This window comes from Oncorhynchus masou, chromosome 32, assembly GCF_036934945.1.
Source record: "Oncorhynchus masou masou isolate Uvic2021 chromosome 32, UVic_Omas_1.1, whole genome shotgun sequence".
NCBI lineage: Eukaryota > Metazoa > Chordata > Actinopteri > Salmoniformes > Salmonidae > Oncorhynchus > Oncorhynchus masou.
The window spans coordinates 59,865,309-59,883,903 of NC_088243.1; the positions used below are offsets into that span (position 1 = coordinate 59,865,309).

Consider the following 18,595-nt stretch of genomic DNA (forward strand, 5'->3'; position numbering starts at 1 on the left):
ACTCCCTGGCAAGCCTTACATCAAAAATCCAAATGGTTCATGCCAACACCCCTCCCCTGTCATTTATTAGCTCCTGGTCCTGCTCCAGTGGTTGGCTGTTCTCTGGACTGCCAAGGAAGCCTGTCTGGCACCATTAGACAGCTAGGTCAGGATAAAGTAAGGAGAGGGAATGTAAAAGGGACTGCTGGAGCATCAAGACCGTCAGACCACAGAGGCAGCTCGGCAGTTACACTCCCAGCCAGGAACAGTGTGGTCCCCATTTATCAATCTGTTCCAAATTTCTCCGGGGGGCCGATGGGACCCCTGTCTGTCTGAAGTGCACACATTTGTTACGTGTTTAGAGAGCCTTGCATAATTTTCTAGACCCTTCTGGAAAGCTAACCCCTGTTTTCCTAATGCAACACTTCCCTCCAAGGCCATGTGCTAAAAAGTCCCCGGACTGAAACTATGGTTTCTAGCCTCTTGATGAGAGTTTGAAGTTGCTTGACCCAAGGCGCTGTAGGTAGAGGCAGTGGTATGCAGCGAGAAATTGTTCAAGATCCTCTGGGATCGCTTTTAACGGGACCTTAAAAACGGCATTGTTTGGAATATGTGTTATTTGAACACATCCTCCCAGCGACCCCAGCCATGTCCTCATGTGCAAATCCAAGTTATCAAGATGACTCCAGATTATTGGAAGGGCCTTTAAACACTTTCCAATAAACATAATCTGAGAGGTCATGAGGGGAGGGGCTGGACCTAATCAACTGGCAACTGGAACAAAATGGTGTGACACTGGTAAAATTCCCACAGAATAATTATTGCAAACCATTCATCTATTTCTTTTCCTGAGAATATCAACTATCAAAAAAACAGAAAAGGCACATAATCAGTCAAATCAGGTCAAAGCCAAAGTTTTACACGGATTTGAATAAGTTTAAATAAAAGTTCTGATGGATTCTTAAAACTAGAATCCTTAGTTCCTACATCCATTTTTGGACTTAATTAATTATATACAGCCATTGATTCTTGAAGACTATAGCTTATATATGCCTCACGAGTTTAGTTAAACTGTTGTACCCCTTCAGAACCCAACATCTTGTTTTAAACAATGTACATGTAAACAAACACTATCTTCTAAAACTACAATTTTGATATCATGGATGGTCAGTCCTTGCATCCCTAGCTCTGTCTATGAATTTAAAAGAGGTTACATTTTCTCCAGGCTGAGTGACGGCATTGTTATTGTTTCAATTAAGGATTCCAGTTTTAAGAGCTTGTGCCTGTAACGTTTGAGAGTATGTTTGTGTGCATAAATCAGGTGAGACAATGAAGGTATTTGACTTGGTGATGCTGCTGACCTGAGGGTGACGACCCAGAGCCCTAGTGGGGGTAGGAGGGTAATAAGAAAGGGATGATGCAGGTGGTCTGACTGACCCTCTCAGACCCTCAGTACTTTGTCGCTTGACTTAGATGTTGCCCTTAACCAGAGATCTCGAATCCGATTTCCCTACCCTCAATCCACATTTGAACCATTAGGGACACTAAATAATATCTGGTCCTCTATCAGTTCTTAGGGCTTACTTCTGCTGTGTCTTTATCAGAGGTGCCGCCCAACTGCACTGGAGGCTGCCCTGGCGGGACGTCACCTCGGAGGGGGTGCGCGTGGAGGAGTGTGAGCCCCAGCTGCACGCCCACTGCAGTAAGTTGCTGGTGAGCCACCTGAGCCCCAACGACACAGGCCTCTACAGCTGCAAGTACACCCAGCCCTCCGCCGACTTCAGCTCCACCTATGTCTACGTCAAAGGTGAGTCCCGCTTTATACTGTTCAGACATTTCCCAATGGTATAGCCCCTTTCATACAATGCTGTATATGCAGCAGGTTTTACATACAGTATAAAGTGTATGCTGACAGAGTAAATCATCATTGTTGAGTTCTATAATGACATTCTTGAATGAAGTAGTGCCCTGCTCGGGCATGAATTTTAAGCCCAAGCCCTACCCATGTCCGCGACGTTCAGGCCCTACCCAGGCCCGATTGCTTATGCCAAATTCTAGGGCTGGACTTACCTGAACGCGAAATAAGAACTAACTTCCTTTGTTAGAATCCGTTAGCCGTCTCTGTCTGTTCTCCCCCTCTCTGCACTGCTCGCTCTGCATGCGCTCTGTGCATGGCTCTGCTTGTGTGAGTATCCATAGCAATGCCTCTGCTTGCTGTTATGCTCAATGACAAGACAGAGAGCAGTTAGCTGTAAACTAGCTACTTTTTCTCCCTCTAAACTCCGATAAAACTCAAGGAACATTACTTTTTCTGTTAAAATATTCTCTCCTGTGAACTCGGTCAATGTTCTAGTGTTATATTTGATGAGGTTCAAGCACTTCTGACACCATGATATGTACTTTGAAGCAAAACACGAGCAATTGGCTCAGCTTCAAAATGTTAATGATCAGTTTAGTGATACCCGAGCCCTACCCGTACCTTAGTAATTGATGAAAAAACAGGCCCTTCCCAGCCCTAACCCGTTGTATAATGTCGGGGCCCATCGTGCTCAGGTCGGGTAGCAGAGCTCTAGCGTAAAGTACATAATTAGCCAATAGCTCCCAGTGTGTGAAAGTTGATATGAAAAGGATCTCTCTTTGTGATTGAAATAGTTTGTTGGATTCTGTTCATTTTAACGCAGATAAGGACTTTTTTCACTCCTGATATGTATGTTTTTTTTCATATTTTTCATTAAAGTTGGTTTGTTTCAACAAGTTCAACAAACTCCCTCTAAAAAGCAGGGGGTGATTTTAAATGGGCCAACGCCTATAGTGCAGTACGGTTTAAACTGAGACAGCTATTAGAACAACAGAGGCTCTTAAGAGCCAGGCTAGAACCACGGTCACTGAGCAGCCTGACATCTTCCTGCAGGATACAGGAGCTGGAAGCCAGCCAGTCTTTCAAAAAAAAAGACAGAATAAGATTAAAATATATATATATAAATAAAGGAGAGGCTCCATCCATTCCAAACCTCATTTAGCAGACAACAACAACCATATCTCTCCACATGTTGTAAAGAGGATGGTTTGTAATGACAGATATATGACTGTATGTTGAGAGGGGATTTTTTATTTTAAGGAGTCTAGTCCAAGCCATACAGAAGGAACTGAGTTGTGCCTCTAACAGAGAGAAAGGCTTCCCCCTGCTTCCTGACTCCTTCTGGGACAGGGAAGGAGAGTGTATCGCATTGGAAGCCCTTGTCATTGGTTATTATTTCCGGCTTCTGTTTTTCCAGTCAGTCTCTCCTGGAGCCTCGCACGACACCAGCTATGGTCTCTCCCATGTTACAGGCTTAGTCCTCCCTCAAAATTTGGAGAATGTCCTCTACGAAACAGACAAACTGCACGTACAAACGCTTGCAAATAGCTCCTTAGTTTGAGCATTGCAAGGCAACACTAAATACCTTAAAACATTACCATAGTTGAGATTGCCATCAGTGTCCCTTCGAAAAGGTCAAGGTCTTGGTCTGAGGGACTGTGGTGGGGATCGGTCTCATGGAACATCTGGGCAGAAAGATAAGAATGATAAGCCTGAAGGATAACCTTTTCTGGATGAAACAAACAGTGAGTTCCTTTCTATCTCTGTCTGGACATATATTTTTGTCCAGGACATCTTTTTGTCCAGCTCCCGTGATGTGCGTGCACAAAATTTTCTTAATATCTGGCCTTCAGAACAGATGCTGATATTTCGAGCAAACTTAAAATTGCGATGCAAAAAGTACTAGACTCCATAGGTTGAGGTCCTAGCCTAATTCCTTGGCTGCTCTCTCTACCTCCTCTGGCGATCTGACAGCCTGGTAGCCCCGTGTTTAGTCTAACCAGGCCTCTTTCAAAGACTTTCAACTGTTTATTAGATCATTTTCCATATTTGTTTTACAAATACTAGTCCATTTTATCACGCCAAAACAGCTCAGCCTCGCACAAATCACTCAAGTATTTGTGTAACAGCAAAGTTCACACAGCAGGTCTGTGAAAGAACAGTCAGAGAGGCATTGGATGCCTGCCCTGGTGAAAAAGACTGGAGCTGTGATAGAGCTATCATAGCTATCTCCACCCTGTTTCTTTATCCAAAGCTGCACCTAGCAGGAGGAGCGGTAGGGGGTTTGGAGAATGAGCTGATCTCACTAGTCGGGAGATTCTGTTTGATCTCTGTGTGAGATAGATGGCCTGACATTACCCTGACTCTACTGAACTTAAAAAAACAGATTTTAAAGAATCCTTTTCCACCTTACTTTTTTGTTGTTGTTGTTGGTACTTTTACCCATTTTTCGTGATATCCAAAACACGACCCTGCCAAGCCACACTGCTTCTTAACACATTGCTTGCTTAACCCGGAAGCCAGCCGCACCAATGTGTGGGAGGAAACACTGTCCATCTGGCGACCGTGGTCAGCTTGCAAGCACCCGGCCCGCCACAAGGAGTCGCTAGAGCTCGATGGGACAAGGAAATCCCGGACGGCCAAACCCTCCACTAACCTGGACCAATTGTGCACCGCCTCATGGGTCTCCCAGTCACGTCCAGCTGTGAGACAGCCTGGGATTGAATCCGGGTCTGTCGTGATGCCTCAAGCACTGCGTTGCAGTGCCTTAGACAGCTGCACCACTCGGGAGGCTCACCCCTACTTTTAATAAAATACAGCTAATTAAATTAATTAAATTCATAGAGTAAATATTGATATTCTCTTTCATTTCTTCTACAGATCACCAGCATCCGTTTGTGGAGCACCATTTCCCCATTCCATACACCTTGTTTACATACAGACATGAGGCCACCATAGTGATTCCCTGTAGAACAACTTCTCCTGACCAGATTGTCACTCTTGAAGGGGTAAGACTTTTTATGACTGTTAGTTTCTGTATTCACATTCTTCATTCACATGCTCTTTCACAAGAGAGCAAATGTTAGCATTTATTATGATACTAACCAATGTTGACCAGTTGTACACGCTATGAGACAGTATGGGCATCAGACTGATTACTTTACCAGAGTGTACCTTTTTCTGAAAGAGAAGTCTGCCATTGACGTCACTAAAGTCAAGATCGCAAAGAGACATGATAAACACAGGCGCTCTGCACTATGGGCATCTTTTGAGTTCTCACACCCATCAAACGGTAAGCCACTCAAGCATTCGGGAACAGATAGTGGCCACCGAGTGGGGAAGCTCAGGGGCAGGAGAGGGAGTCATCCTGTCTGCTTCCTGCTAAGAACAGGAAGGTCCTCCAATATATTTTTTCTGCAGAATACAATCTCTATCTAAGTATAGAAGACCTCCTGTTATAAACATCTTGTCCAGGAAATGCTGGTCTAAAAAGCAATACAAACAGTGGCTTGCGAAAATATTCACCCCCTTGGCATTTTTCCTATTTTGTTGCCTTACAACCTGGAATTCAAATGTATTTTTGGGGGTGTGTATAATTTTATTTACAAAACATGCCTACCACTTGAAAGATGCAAAATATTTTTTATTGTGAAACAAACAAGAAATATCACAAAAAACGGATAACTTGAACGTGCATAACTATTCACCCCCCCCAAAGTCAATACTTTGTAGAGCCACCTTTTGCAGAAATTAGGGCTGCAAGTCTATTGGGGTATGTCTCTATAAGCTTGGCACATCAAGCCACTGGGATTTTTGCCCGTTCTTCAAGGCAAAACTGTTCCAGCTCCTTCAAGTTGGATGGGTTCCGCTGATGGACAGCAATTTTAAGTCATACCACAGATTCTCAATTGGATTGAGGTCTGGTCTTTGACTAGGCCATTCCAAGACATTTAAATGTTTCCCCTTACACCACTCGACTGTTGCTTTAGCAGTATGCTTAGGGCCATTGTCCTGCTGGAAGGTGAACCTCCGTCCCAGTCTCAAATCTCTGGAAGACAGAAACAAGTTTCCCTCACGAATTTCCCTGTATTTAGCGCCGTCCAACATTCCTTCAATTCTGACCAGTTTCCCAGTCCCTGCCGATGAAAAACATGGTGTTCTCGGGGTGATGAGAGTTGTTGGGTTTGTGCCGGACATGGCGTTTTCCTTGATGGCCCAAAACTCAATTCTAGTCTCCTCTGACCAGAGTACCTTCTTCCATATGTTTGGGGAGTTTCCCATGTGCCTTTTGGCAAACACCAAATGTGTTTGCTTATTTTCTTCTTTAAGCATTGGCTTTTTTTCTGGCCCCCTTCTGTAAAGCCCAGCTCTGTGGAATGTATGGCTTAAAGTGGTCCTATGGACAGATACTCTAATCTCCTCTGTGGAGCTTTGCAGCTCCTTCAGGGTTATCTTTGGTCTCTTTGTTGCCTCTCTGATTAATGCCCTCCTTGCCTGGTCCATGGGTTTTGGTGGGCGACCCTCTGTGGGATGTTCAACGTTTTGGATATTTTTTTATAACCCAACTCTGATCTATACTTCTCCACATCTTTGTCCCTGACCTGTTTGGAGAGCTCTTTGGTCTTCATGGTTCCGCTTGCATGGTGGTGCCCCTTGCTTAGTGGTATTGCAGACTCTGGTGCCTTTCAGAACAGGTGTGTGTATATATACTGAGATCATGTTACAGATCATGTGACCGATCATGTGACACTTAGATTGCTCACTGGGGGATTTTAACTAATTATGTGACTAATTATGTGACTGAACGTAATTGGTTGCACCAGATCTTATTTAGGGGCTTCATAGCAAAGGGGTGAATACATACGCATGCACCACTTTTCAGTTTTTAATTTAATTTAAAAACATGTAACAAGTTATTTTTTTAATTTCACTTCACCAATTTGAACTATTTTGTGTATGTCCATTACATGAAATCCAAATAAAAAATCTACTTAAATTACAGGTTGAAATGCAACAAAATAGGAAAAACGCCAAGGGGAATTAATACTTTTGAAAGGCACTGTATCCAGTCAAAAACAACAGGCCGGGGCCTCCCAAGTGGCGCAGTGGTCTAAGGCGCTGGATCGCAATTGGATAGAAGTTGGATAACATGATATTGTGGAGAAAAACAACAACAATAGGCCGATGATGCTCCTGAGGAAGGTTAAGTGGTTTTTAATAAAACTATAGGAGGATATCTCTCTCGAAGGAGCTGGGTGTAGGGTACTGGGTCACAGTGACCAAATGATGTGCATCAATGAACAGAGTGCGTCTTCTGCTACATGTTGACAAGATGCCAGACCTCATACGTCTTATTCGGATGCCAAAGTTAGTGGGCTGTGTGACCTCTCTGCTACTGGAAGATCTTTGGCATTTCTCCTTCCTTCCTCACTACTTCCTTCCTTCCCCTCTCGCTCCTCTCCCAGCAGCATAACACTTGGCTGGAGAACAAACAACTGCAGTGGTAGGCCTTGGCCACGTCAATCCATTTCATCCCTTGTTCAAAGTCAACAGTGCTCCGTGCATCGCTGTGTGGATAATTGCGATAGTTACACTCCATAAAACCATGAAAATGAATTAGAAGTTGGTTCTAATGGGCTGTCATCTCCAACTGAGCTCATTGGAGTGTGGAGTTTCATGTCAAAGCCAGTTGCCCACATCGTATTTTAGTCTGACTGGCTGAGTGCTTTTTAAAGACTGCAGAGCTAGAAGTGTGACTAAACATATAAGCCCTTTGACAAACACTTTGCTACCTGTCTCTTCTTTCAGCTGCCACCCTTATCAGAGGAGATGGAACAACGGAAGGAATGGGACCCCAAGATAGGCTTCGTGATCCCATATGGTCCCTACGTATCCTTTCGTCTCCTGACCTGTGTTACCAGCGTCGACGGCCAACAGGTCCAGTCGCAGTACATCCCTCTGAGGCAAAGTGAGTAACTTCTCCTTTTCTAATTGAGCTTTTAACCTTGTATTGAGGTGAGCTAAATCAGGGTTACAAAGAGTGTTTCTCGGTAGTCTAAAACAAATCTACTTTGACACAAAAGTATACACCTCACACACATGTTTATGGGCTTACAAAATAATACTCCTGTACCATGTCAGATATAGAGTTGAAATAAAAATAGCATCCCAATATTACACTTGATATACACTACCGTTCAAAAGTTTGGGGTCACGTAGAAATGTCCTTGTTTTTTGAGTTGCAAAATGAATAGGAAATATAGGTTAGAAATAATTATTTTTAATTGAAATAATAATTGTATCCTTCAAACTTTGCTTTCATCAAAGTATCCTCAATTTGCAGCAATTACAGCTTTGCTTACCTTTGGCATTCTAGTTGTCAATATGTGGAGGGAAGCTTCCTGAAGCACCTCCCACAAGTTGGATTGGCTTGATGGGCACTTCTTACGTACCATACGGTCAAACTGCTCCTACAACAGCTCAATAGGGGTGAGAACTGGTGACTGTGCTGGCCACTCCATTATAGACAGAATAGCAGCTGACTGCTTCTTCCATAAATAGTTATTGCATAGTTTGGAGCTGTGCTTTGGGTCATTGTCCTGTTGTAGGAGGAAATTGGCTCCAATTAAGCGCCGTCCACAGGGTATGGCATGGCATTGCAAAATGGAGTGATAGCCTTCCATCTTCAATATCCCTTTTACCCTGTACAAATCTCCCTCTTTACCACCACCAAAGCACCCCCAGACCATCACATTGCCTCCACCATGCTTGACAGATGGCGTCAAGCACTCCTCCAGCATCTTTTCATTTTTTCTGCGTCTCACGAATGTTCTTCTTTGTGATCTGAACACCTCAAACTTAGATTTGTCTGTCGATAACACTTTTTTGCAATCTTCCTCTGTCCAGTGTCTGTGTTCTTTTGCCCATCTTAATCTTTTATTTTTATTGGCCAGTCTGTGATATGTATTTTTCTTTGCATCTCTGCCTAGAAGGCAAGTATCCCAGAGTCGCCTCTTCGCTGTTGACTTTGAGACTGGTGTTTTGCGGGTACTATTTAATGAAGCTGCCAGTTGAGGACTTGTGAGGACTTGGTTTCGCCTGTAGCATAAGTTCTGTGGCACTCACAGATAATATCTTTGCAGTTTTGGAAACGTCAGAGTGTTTTCTTTCCAAATCTGTCAATTATATGCATAGTCGAGCATCTTTTTGTGACAAAATATCTTGTTTAAAACAGGAACATTTTTTATCCAAAAATTAAAAGAGCGCCCCCTCTATCGAAGAAGTTAAACAATGTTTATTAATTATGAAAAATAGTAGTAACATTCCACCCATGAAGCCACTCGGTCATGTGACTGCAGGAAAGGGATACGAGAGACAGAGGAAATACTGAGGATGTTGATTCATTTTCACTGTGTCTTCCCTTCTAACTCTGCTTGCATAGCTAACTTCCTGAGGAACGTAAAGATCAACCCTGAACGTATCAAGCTGTTAGTGGGAGATACTCTGGTCCTCAACTGCTCTGCAGAGACCACCTTCAACGGAAGGATCAACTTCCAATGGGAGTACCCAAAGAGGATGGTAAGTTCTTCGTCATTCAACATCTTTTAAGATTGGTCAATTACTGGTCAATGTTTCAGGGTTGTTGATGAATGCCTTTGCGATGAATGCCCAGGTCAATCGGAACCCCACCGTCAATAAGATCAGAGAGAATCCGGCTTTGATCACCAGGATGTACAAAGCCATCACCTTGTCCAACATCACCATGGACGACAGGGGCATGTACAGGTGCACGGCGGAGATAGGGAACGCTGAGATGGGGAAAAAGAAGCACGCCTCAGCCAAGGTCACCATCTACGGTGGGTCAGTGTTTTAGGAACTGGTACTGCGAGAAGGCAAGGTCTCACTGAGCTAAGGCAGAGACAGACATAACTCCATTGTAAGGGTAATCTTGGCCATTCATTGTGTGACCTCATTGATAGTACATTTATACTGTTGTTTTTCGACAGTCGTTTTAATGCTTTCATCATTGGTCTTCTCCCGTGTGATTTCAGAACATCCATACCTGAATGTGTCCTATAAGAATGAATGGGCCAGGAGAGTAGTCTACACAGAGGGTAGAAACAAGCTGATGTTTGAACCCAAGGTCAATGCACTGCCACCAACCGACACCATCGCATGGTAAGACTGAGTTCAGCTGCTGGGACTTTTCACTGCGTGTATTGTCAACTCCTGATGAATATAATAGCTCTGTTGTGACTATGTGCACAAAACTGAAGCATGTGAGTATTTGATTTGGGATATAGAGTTGCTCACTAATTATCATCACAACTTTCCAAATGTTGGTGTATCTCGTTCCCAGGTATAAGGATGGCGTCCCCATCAACGAGAACTCTACTTGTTATGAGTCTTCAGGCTACAACCTACTCATCAAGGACGTGAAGCAGAAGGATGCTGGGGTCTTCACCATCGCCCTGGGCAACAAGGAGAGAGGCCTCTACAGGAATCTCAGCTACACTCTGGTAGTCCGAGGTAAAGCTCCTTTTAAATCGCCGTTCTATCCCATCCTATACCCCATTCCTTGTCCCTCCAAATGACTGGCCATCCTGAGGAAATGAAGCAATGGCCTGGAGTTCTGCATTTCGACCAGCCTCGGCACATTGGGTTTAAGCCCCCAGTTGGTCCTGGCCTGCAGTATGACAGGAACCCAGCCTCTCTAGCTCCTCACGTGCAGGTGCACGGCTGAGATAGGGAACGCTGAGATGGGGAACAAGAAGCACGCCTCTGCCAAGGTCACCATCTACGGTGGGTCAGTGTGTTCGGAACTGGTACTGCGTGAAGGCAAGGTCTCACTGAGCTAAGGCAGGGATGGACATAACTTCATTGTAAGCGTCATCTTGGGCAATCATTTGTTTACATCCTCTCGATGTGTATGTAGGCCATCTGGCCCAGCACCACTTGTGTAAACAACCGTGTTCTGTACATTATATAGGGCTATTTGTGTACTTTATATGCTTTAGCAAAGACTGTTCAAGCAAATATATTGTAATGATTGCCATGTAAATACTGATGGTTGTCAACACCAGCAGTTGTAGAAGTGGTCGGTGTTATGATCTTGAGCTTTGATCGTGTGTTGGATGGAGAGTCGGGGAGTGCAATCTGCCTGCCCTTAAGAACTCTGTTGAGAAGCACGTGTGCCACTCAGATACTACTCCAAGCTGGCGACGGGGGGCAAAAGAATGCATAACAAAGTATTTCCATCCCATTCCCTGCACATTACCCAGGAATCCCCTTCCATGCCAAAGTGGAAAGATCAGCCCCCTCTCTCCCTCATATAAATGTTATCTATGGACACTTGCTGTCCCGATTGCTCAAGGGTTTGGAATGGCAAAAAAATGACCCACTCTCACAGACAAAAACAATGGAAGGAGAAATCAAGAGAGATTCCTGGGAACAGTTAGGCAACAATTTTAAACATCGTTCATCAAGCGTTTGAAGTTCAGTGCTTCAGATCTCAAATATTCAGCAGCCAGGGCTTGAACTGAGGACATAGCTGAGAGAAACCATGTTACGACTTCAGCCTCAGCCTCACCAATGCATGCAGGCATACAAACAAAACAAAAACACACACACACACACACACACACACTGACTGGTTGACAATGATTAACTGATGTGAACATTTTCCTGGAGGTGGCATCCAGTCTGTCTGTGTCCGTCCGCCAGTCAGTCTGGTGTTGATTACTGCTGTGTTCTCCCACACTGCTGATCCACTGACCTGGGGCCTGGGCATAGGGGCACATCTGTCCCAGAGGCAGCAGGGTGGAGGTCAGGCTCTGAGACACTGTGACACCCTGATGTGATGGACAACCACAGGGTATCAGGGCTATGCAATCACTCAGCCATTTTCAAGCACTTCAAAGCCCACTCTCTGAGGTTAGATGACAACTGGATGTCGATGGCACCTTTTTCATGGTTATTCATCATGATGATGGACCTCTATCTTTATAAAGACATTATGACCTCCAACAGCCAGGTAGAGTGTAACGGGTAATGCAACAGTGTCTGATCTCTTTGTCTGTGTCTCAGTGAGGCCTATGATCTCAGAAGAGGAGGTGGCCTCGGTAGACGTCCAACCATACATGTTCGGCAAGCAGCACCAGCTAACCTGCACCGCCTTTGGAGTGCCCATGCCCGACATCACGTGGCTCTGGCAACCATGCCACCCTGACCCCACCGACAAAGAGTGAGTCACCAACACACCATCCTGGCCTGTTTATCCGGGGGTGGGGGGGGGGGACTAAATCATTAACTAAACTGTGAAGACCATTTTCTTTGAATTCTCCTACTGCATCAGTGCCTTTTAACCTTAACGCTTCCAGTAACACAATTCTGCATTCTTCACTTCTTGTTTTTCACTTTCACAATGGTCCTTCATTGGTAATGTACTTTCATTGTTTTTCTGTAAACCATAAGAATACCACAGACCTGGGAAGATAGTGTCAAGGCTTTGCACAATCACAAGGCACAACTTCCAAGATCCAAAGCAATAAACCCAGAACTGAGATGAAAGTCCTATATTTTTTCCTCAAACAACCCGTGGATCAAAAGGATACTTAGTCACCAAGACCATCTGACTACAGTTTCGAATGACAGAAGCGGCCAGTTTCATGCAGAGAACAGAGATAGGTCACAGGGAGTGTTGTGTGTTTTCTCATCCAAGGGTCACTGTGCATTTCTAGTTATTTCTGTAGTTATGGTGAAATACTGCCTTGTCCACACTGCCTTGAATTTTATTGTCCGCTCTCGGGCCAGTATGAATAGACGTGATTGGTAAAGCAGACCAGCTTTGTCTTAGCCAGTGCATCTCCTGGTTATGTTTTGGATGAGTGTTTAGGTTTGTTGGACGCTGAGCTCAGCTGTCACAGTATTGGAACTGGATCGTACAGACAGACAGACAGATACACACACACACACACACACAAAGACACACATACAAAGACAGATATACAAAGACAGACAGACAGACAGACAGACAGACAGACAGACAGACAGACAGACAGTGGGGCAAAAAAAGTATTTAGTCAGACACCAATTGTGCAAGTTCTCCCACTTAAAAAGATGAGAGAGGCCTGTAATTTTCATCATAGGTAGACTTCAACTATGACAGACAAAATGAAGAAAAAAATCCAGAAAATCACATTGTAGGATTTTTAATAACTTTATTTGAAAATTATGGTGGAAAATAAGTATTTGGTCACCTACAAACAAGCAAGATTTCTGGCTGTCACAGACCTGTAACTTCTTCTTTAAGAGGCTCCTCTGTCCTCCACTCGTTACCTGTATTAATGGCACCTGTTTGAACTTGTTATCAGTATAAAAGACACCTGTCCACAACCTCAAACAGTCACACTCCAAACTCCACTATGGCCAAGACCAAACAGCTGTCAAAGGACACCAGAAACAAAATTGTAGACCTGCACCAGGCTGGGAAGACTGAATCTGCAATAGGTAAGCAGCTTGGTTTGAAGAAATCAACTGTGGGAGCAATTATTAGGAAATGGAAGACATACAAGACCACTGATAATCTCCCTCGATCTGGGGCTCCACGCAAGATCTCAAGAACGATGAGCAAAAATCACAGAACCACACGGGGGGACCTAGTGAATGACCTGCAGAGAGCTGGGACCAAAGTAACAAAGCAAACAGAGCATTTGGATGATCCAGAAGAAGATTGAGAGAATGTTATATGGTCAGATGAAACCAAAATAGAACCTTTTGGTAAAAACTCAACTCGTCGTGTTTGGAGGACAAAGAATGCTGAGTTGCATCCAAAGAACACCATACCTACTGTGAAGCATGGGGGTGGAAACATCATGCTTTGGGGCTGTTTTTCTGCAAAGGTACCAGGACGACTGATCCGTGTAAAGGAAAGAATGAATGGGCCATGTATCGTGAGATTTTGAGTGAAAACCTACTTCCATCAGCAAGGGCATTGATTTGATTTGATTTGAAACGTGGCTGGGTCTTTCAGCCTGACAATGATCTCAAACACACCGCCCGGGCAATGAAGGAGTGGCTTCGTAAGAAGCATTTCAAGGTCCTGGAGTGGCCTAGCCAGTCTCCAGATCTCAACCCCATAGAAAATCTTTGGAGGAAGTTGAAAGTCCGTGTTGTCCATCAACAGCCCCGAAACATCACTGCTCTAGAGGAGATCTGCATGGAGGAATGGGCCAAAATACCAGCAACAGTGTGTGAAAACCTTGTGAAGACTTACATAAAATGTTTGACCTCTGTCATTGCCAACAAAGGGTATATAACAAAGTATTGAGATAAACTTTTGTTATTGACCAAATACTTATTTTCCACCATCATTTGCAAATAAATTAATTAAAAATCCTACAATGTGATTTTCTGGATTTTCTTTTCTAATTTTGTCTGTCATAGTTAAAGTCTACCTATGATGAAAACTACAGGCCTCTCTCATCTTTTTAAGTGGAACAACTTGCACAATTGGTGGCTGACTAAATACTTTTTTGCCCCACTGTACAAAGACAAACAGACAAACAGACGCACATACAAAGACAGACACACATACAAAGTCAAACAGACAGACAGACGCACATACAAGGACAGACGCACATACAAGGACAGGCACGCATACAAAGACAGACACACATATAAAGACAGACACAAAACCAGATCATCTGTGTGAGTCTGGAGTCCAGAACCACCGGGCAAGCCCGGGGCTCCTTCTCCATAAACATGCCTGCATCCTTTTAATTGTCTCTGGCCCAAAATACAGTCATTTATCAAAGAAATGCAGCCCCGGAGAATTCCCCACTCATTTGTGGCCGTTGGCTCTGTGGGCGGGGAGAGAGGATATATTAGTCTCAGACTCCCCAAGCTTTTATAGAGCTGAACGGGACAGAGCGTGTGGTATGAGTGACGTGGGCGTGTATGTCGACCTGCTAGTGAACCTTTAACAACATGAACATTCCCTGAAAGCCAGAGCAGCCAGAACACAGTCAGTGACAGCAGGGGTCCTTTCTGAGGCGTAAAATCAGGCAAACAATGGGCCATTACTGCGGGATTATCAGGACCCAACACCGCTAGAAAAACACGTCTCTGTACGGCCTCACAACAGAGGGTCTGAATTATGTTACACTTCATGCGCTTTAACTTGACAAGTGCTTCTGTTAATTATCCATAATTATTGGTTAAAAAACCCTCTCTTGGTATGCCAAATTTGTGACAGAAATAATGGCGGAGGGTCAAGCTGTGTCAAAGTGCCCCGTTTCTGCAGCCCTACAGATAATCAACTCTGGCAATGGAAACAGTGGCTCATAAACGTTTGACGCTGAAAAGGGCTTGTTTTTTCAACAGCTAATGAGGGAGTGGCTTCAGACAGAGAAACAGCCCAGGCCAGCCACGGCCTGATTGGAGGCAGATTGAGCCAACTGTTTGTTTTATACAGTTCAGACCCACTTCAAGAACCTGTCACTGCAAATTGACCACTTATCAGTTCAGGATGGGACCTCGTATAAATCACATATCACAGTCCCCTTGTGGTTGTGGAAGCGTAACGTCTCAGATATCATTTGGGAGTTAAAGAAAGAGTGATTGGGAGATGGGGAGAGATGAAGGGGGGTGGGTTTCTTTATCAGCAGCAGGGTAAGATGGTATCAGCTGTCCCTTGTTGACCCAATAAGGTTTGGGGAACAGGCTTATCTCCTCTGGCCAGAGAGTGGGGGGGGGGGTTTCCTGTTCGAGGTGACGCATAGCCAGCAGCATACCACCCTGCATCTCACTGCTGAATTGCCTCTGAAGCTAATCAAATCAAATGTTATTTGTCACATGCGCTGAATACAACAGGTGTAGAACTTACCGTGAAATGCTTGCTTAAACGCCCCTAACCAACAATGCAGTTCAAGAAATAGAGTTAAGAAAATATTTACTAAATAAAGTAAAGTTTAAAAAATTAAATAAAAAAGTAACACAAGAAAAGTACAAAACAATAACAAGGCTCTATACAGGGTGTACCGGTACCGAGTCAATGTGTGGGGGTACAGGTTAGTCGAGGTGAAAGCAGGGTTGGTCCTGGTCAGTCCCTGGATGGGAGACCAGATGCTGCTGGGAGTTGTGTTGAATGGCCAGTAGGAGGCATTCTTTCCTCTGGTCTAAAAAAATATATAATATCCCAATGCCCCAGGGTAGTGATTGGGGACATTGCCCTGGGTAGGATGCCATCTTTTGGATGCGATGTTAAACGGGTGTCCTAACTCTCTGTGTGGTCACGAAAGATCCCATGGCACTTATTGTAGGGGTGTTATTCCTGGCTAATTCCCAATCTGGCCCTCATACCATCATGGCCAACTAATCATCCCCAGCTTCCAGATATCTAATTTATTCCCCCTCCGCTCCACTGTAACTATTCCCCAGGTAGTTGCTGTAAATGAGAATGTGTTCTCAGTCAATTTACCTGGTAAAATAAGGGATAAATAAAAAGCATAGCATGGGGCTTCCTGTCACACTGCAGTTTCATCCTGACCGCCTCGCTCCTTATCAGCCTGATTGTCCCCCTCAGCAGGCAGTCTAGTTTAACTGGGCTGTAGCTCACTGCACCCTAAAAGGCCATACAAAAGCTATGGTGTTAGTCAGAGCTTCTTAGGGTTTAATTCCTGCCGTTTCAAAGTGACACATTGTCAAACCGTTTGGACAGCTATCGCTGGTCCATATTATCAATCGATGGTCCATAGTATCATTTCCGGTTCCCACTAATTAACTAATTAGCTCTAACAGTCTCCTGTCCAATATTCTGTACTAATTTACAAAACTGAGTTCATATTTTAGGTAACCTGCAGCCGTTTCGTCTCGTTGAGTAATCACTGATTTCCTCTGTCCTGTAGGTGCACCCTTTACACTGAGCCAATCCCAGTTCAAATGGACGATAAAGGGAACTACTCACACAACTGGATTGAGAGCATAAACAACCAAACTGAACTGGTGAAAGGAAAGAACAAGGTATGTATATAATATGGGTTTGATCTCATTAGATTTGTAACCTGGAACTGCTTAACATTGTACAACATAGAACAATATTTCATGGGGGTGTACTTTTCATATATGAGCCTGGTTTGATAAATATACTGTAATCTGAACAGAAATGTCAATGTCAATGACAAAATAGTTGTGCAAATTTAAAACAAAATATATATAATAATATTTCACCTTTATTTAACTAGGTAAGCTAGTTGAGAACAAGTTCTTATTTACAACTGTGACCTGGCCAAGATAAAGCAAAGCAGTGTGACACAAACAACAACACAGAATTACACATGGAATAAGCATATACAACAATTACTTTGAGATGTCCTGTGTAAGAAAGGGATTTAGAGTAAATGGCTATAGAGAGGGTTCGGAGAGACTAACACTGACGTGGAAATCTCCATGACCGTTCTCTTTGAGATGGCAACATCTGAAAACAATAAATCGAGGCAATCCCCATCCTCATATTGGCAGTTCTAAAATGTTCTAGAATGATTCATTCTATCTGCATCACTTTAGACTTATGTAACTGTGACCAACATTTATGGAAGGAACATCAATATGTATAATGAAATTATAGTACAGTACAGTCTGTACAGTACATTGTCAATACTGTTTATTTATACATTGTAATATTCAACATGTACAGAGAAAAAGCTATATATAGTAAAATACATTAAGTGTATACCAGTAGGCATATTTATGACACCGAAACCCACATTATTGTTTAAGCTGCAGTAACTGCCACTAAATCAACTTATCCGTCATTTCTTATATGCTGTCTGCAACAAACAGACCATCATATCTGACATGATTTGCTTTTTATTAAAAGAAGCCCCTTAGCCTTCAATTAAGGTCAACGCAAGTCGAGCGCCAGAACTGCCATGAAGAAAAAGCATTTTGGCTCTTTTCAGGGCTGCTCTACTGAATCGTTCGTCCGTCTGCCCCATTAACTGAAAGACACAGTTCATTTCACCCTGCTGGAGTGAAAAACACCCTCCGAACAAAACGCAGATTTTGGATCTAAAGCAGCTATGCCTGTAAATGATGCAGCTGCCTGGTCTGCCAGAGAGCACTGTTTATTCTGACATCAGGGGATCTTTGTCTGTTGGAACACGGAGGGCTGTGGAGCTCCGCGTAAAACAGACCAATACAACCATACGGCTCAAGCCATGCGTGTGCAGACAGCGGAGAAGGGACTTTTATAGGTTCCCTCCAAACTCCACTGACCTTTTGAAGAGATCAGCCGTAATCGCTGGAACTACTAAAACAAAGTTTGGAAATTGAAATAATTGGTTATTTTCATTGTTTTCGTCATATCTGTGTTCTTACACCATAGCTGAATGTAATGGTTAGGGGATCCACAAGAGGTATGCAAATAATTACAATCTTAAAAGTGTTCACCTGGGACACCTTGACCATATAACCACACAACTATTAGTTCCTAAATCTCCAATAGAAGTTTCTGCAATTTGCCCTGCAGTTTACTAAACACTCGATCACTTCCTCTCACAAAAAATGGACCACGTCTTGGCATGCGTTCCCAAAGCATACTGAACATGGAGACTATAGACATTACAGCACATGTCCTAGAGGAGCTTGTTACCAAAACCATTCACTCCAAACGTAATTAAGTGCAGGCCTCAACTGTTTCCCCCAAAAGCCCACCTATAGGATTAGTTGAAAGACAGCCGTTCCAACACACTATGTCAA

At 43.7% G+C, this 18,595-nt stretch overlaps 1 protein-coding gene across 1 annotated transcript in view; it reads left to right on the plus strand.

Annotated features, from left to right (window-relative positions):
* The window catches only part of LOC135526343 (vascular endothelial growth factor receptor kdr-like), a 75,267-nt gene that overhangs the window by 15,423 nt on the left and 41,249 nt on the right, over positions 1-18,595 (plus strand). Inside the window, exons 3-11 of the mRNA XM_064954650.1 lie at positions 1,584-1,786; positions 4,718-4,845; positions 7,646-7,805; positions 9,279-9,415; positions 9,510-9,693; positions 9,889-10,015; positions 10,197-10,366; positions 11,924-12,080; positions 16,744-16,858. Coding sequence (XP_064810722.1) covers positions 1,584-1,786; positions 4,718-4,845; positions 7,646-7,805; positions 9,279-9,415; positions 9,510-9,693; positions 9,889-10,015; positions 10,197-10,366; positions 11,924-12,080; positions 16,744-16,858 — 1,381 coding nt within the window. The remainder of the gene's footprint in view (positions 1-1,583; positions 1,787-4,717; positions 4,846-7,645; positions 7,806-9,278; positions 9,416-9,509; positions 9,694-9,888; positions 10,016-10,196; positions 10,367-11,923; positions 12,081-16,743; positions 16,859-18,595) is intronic.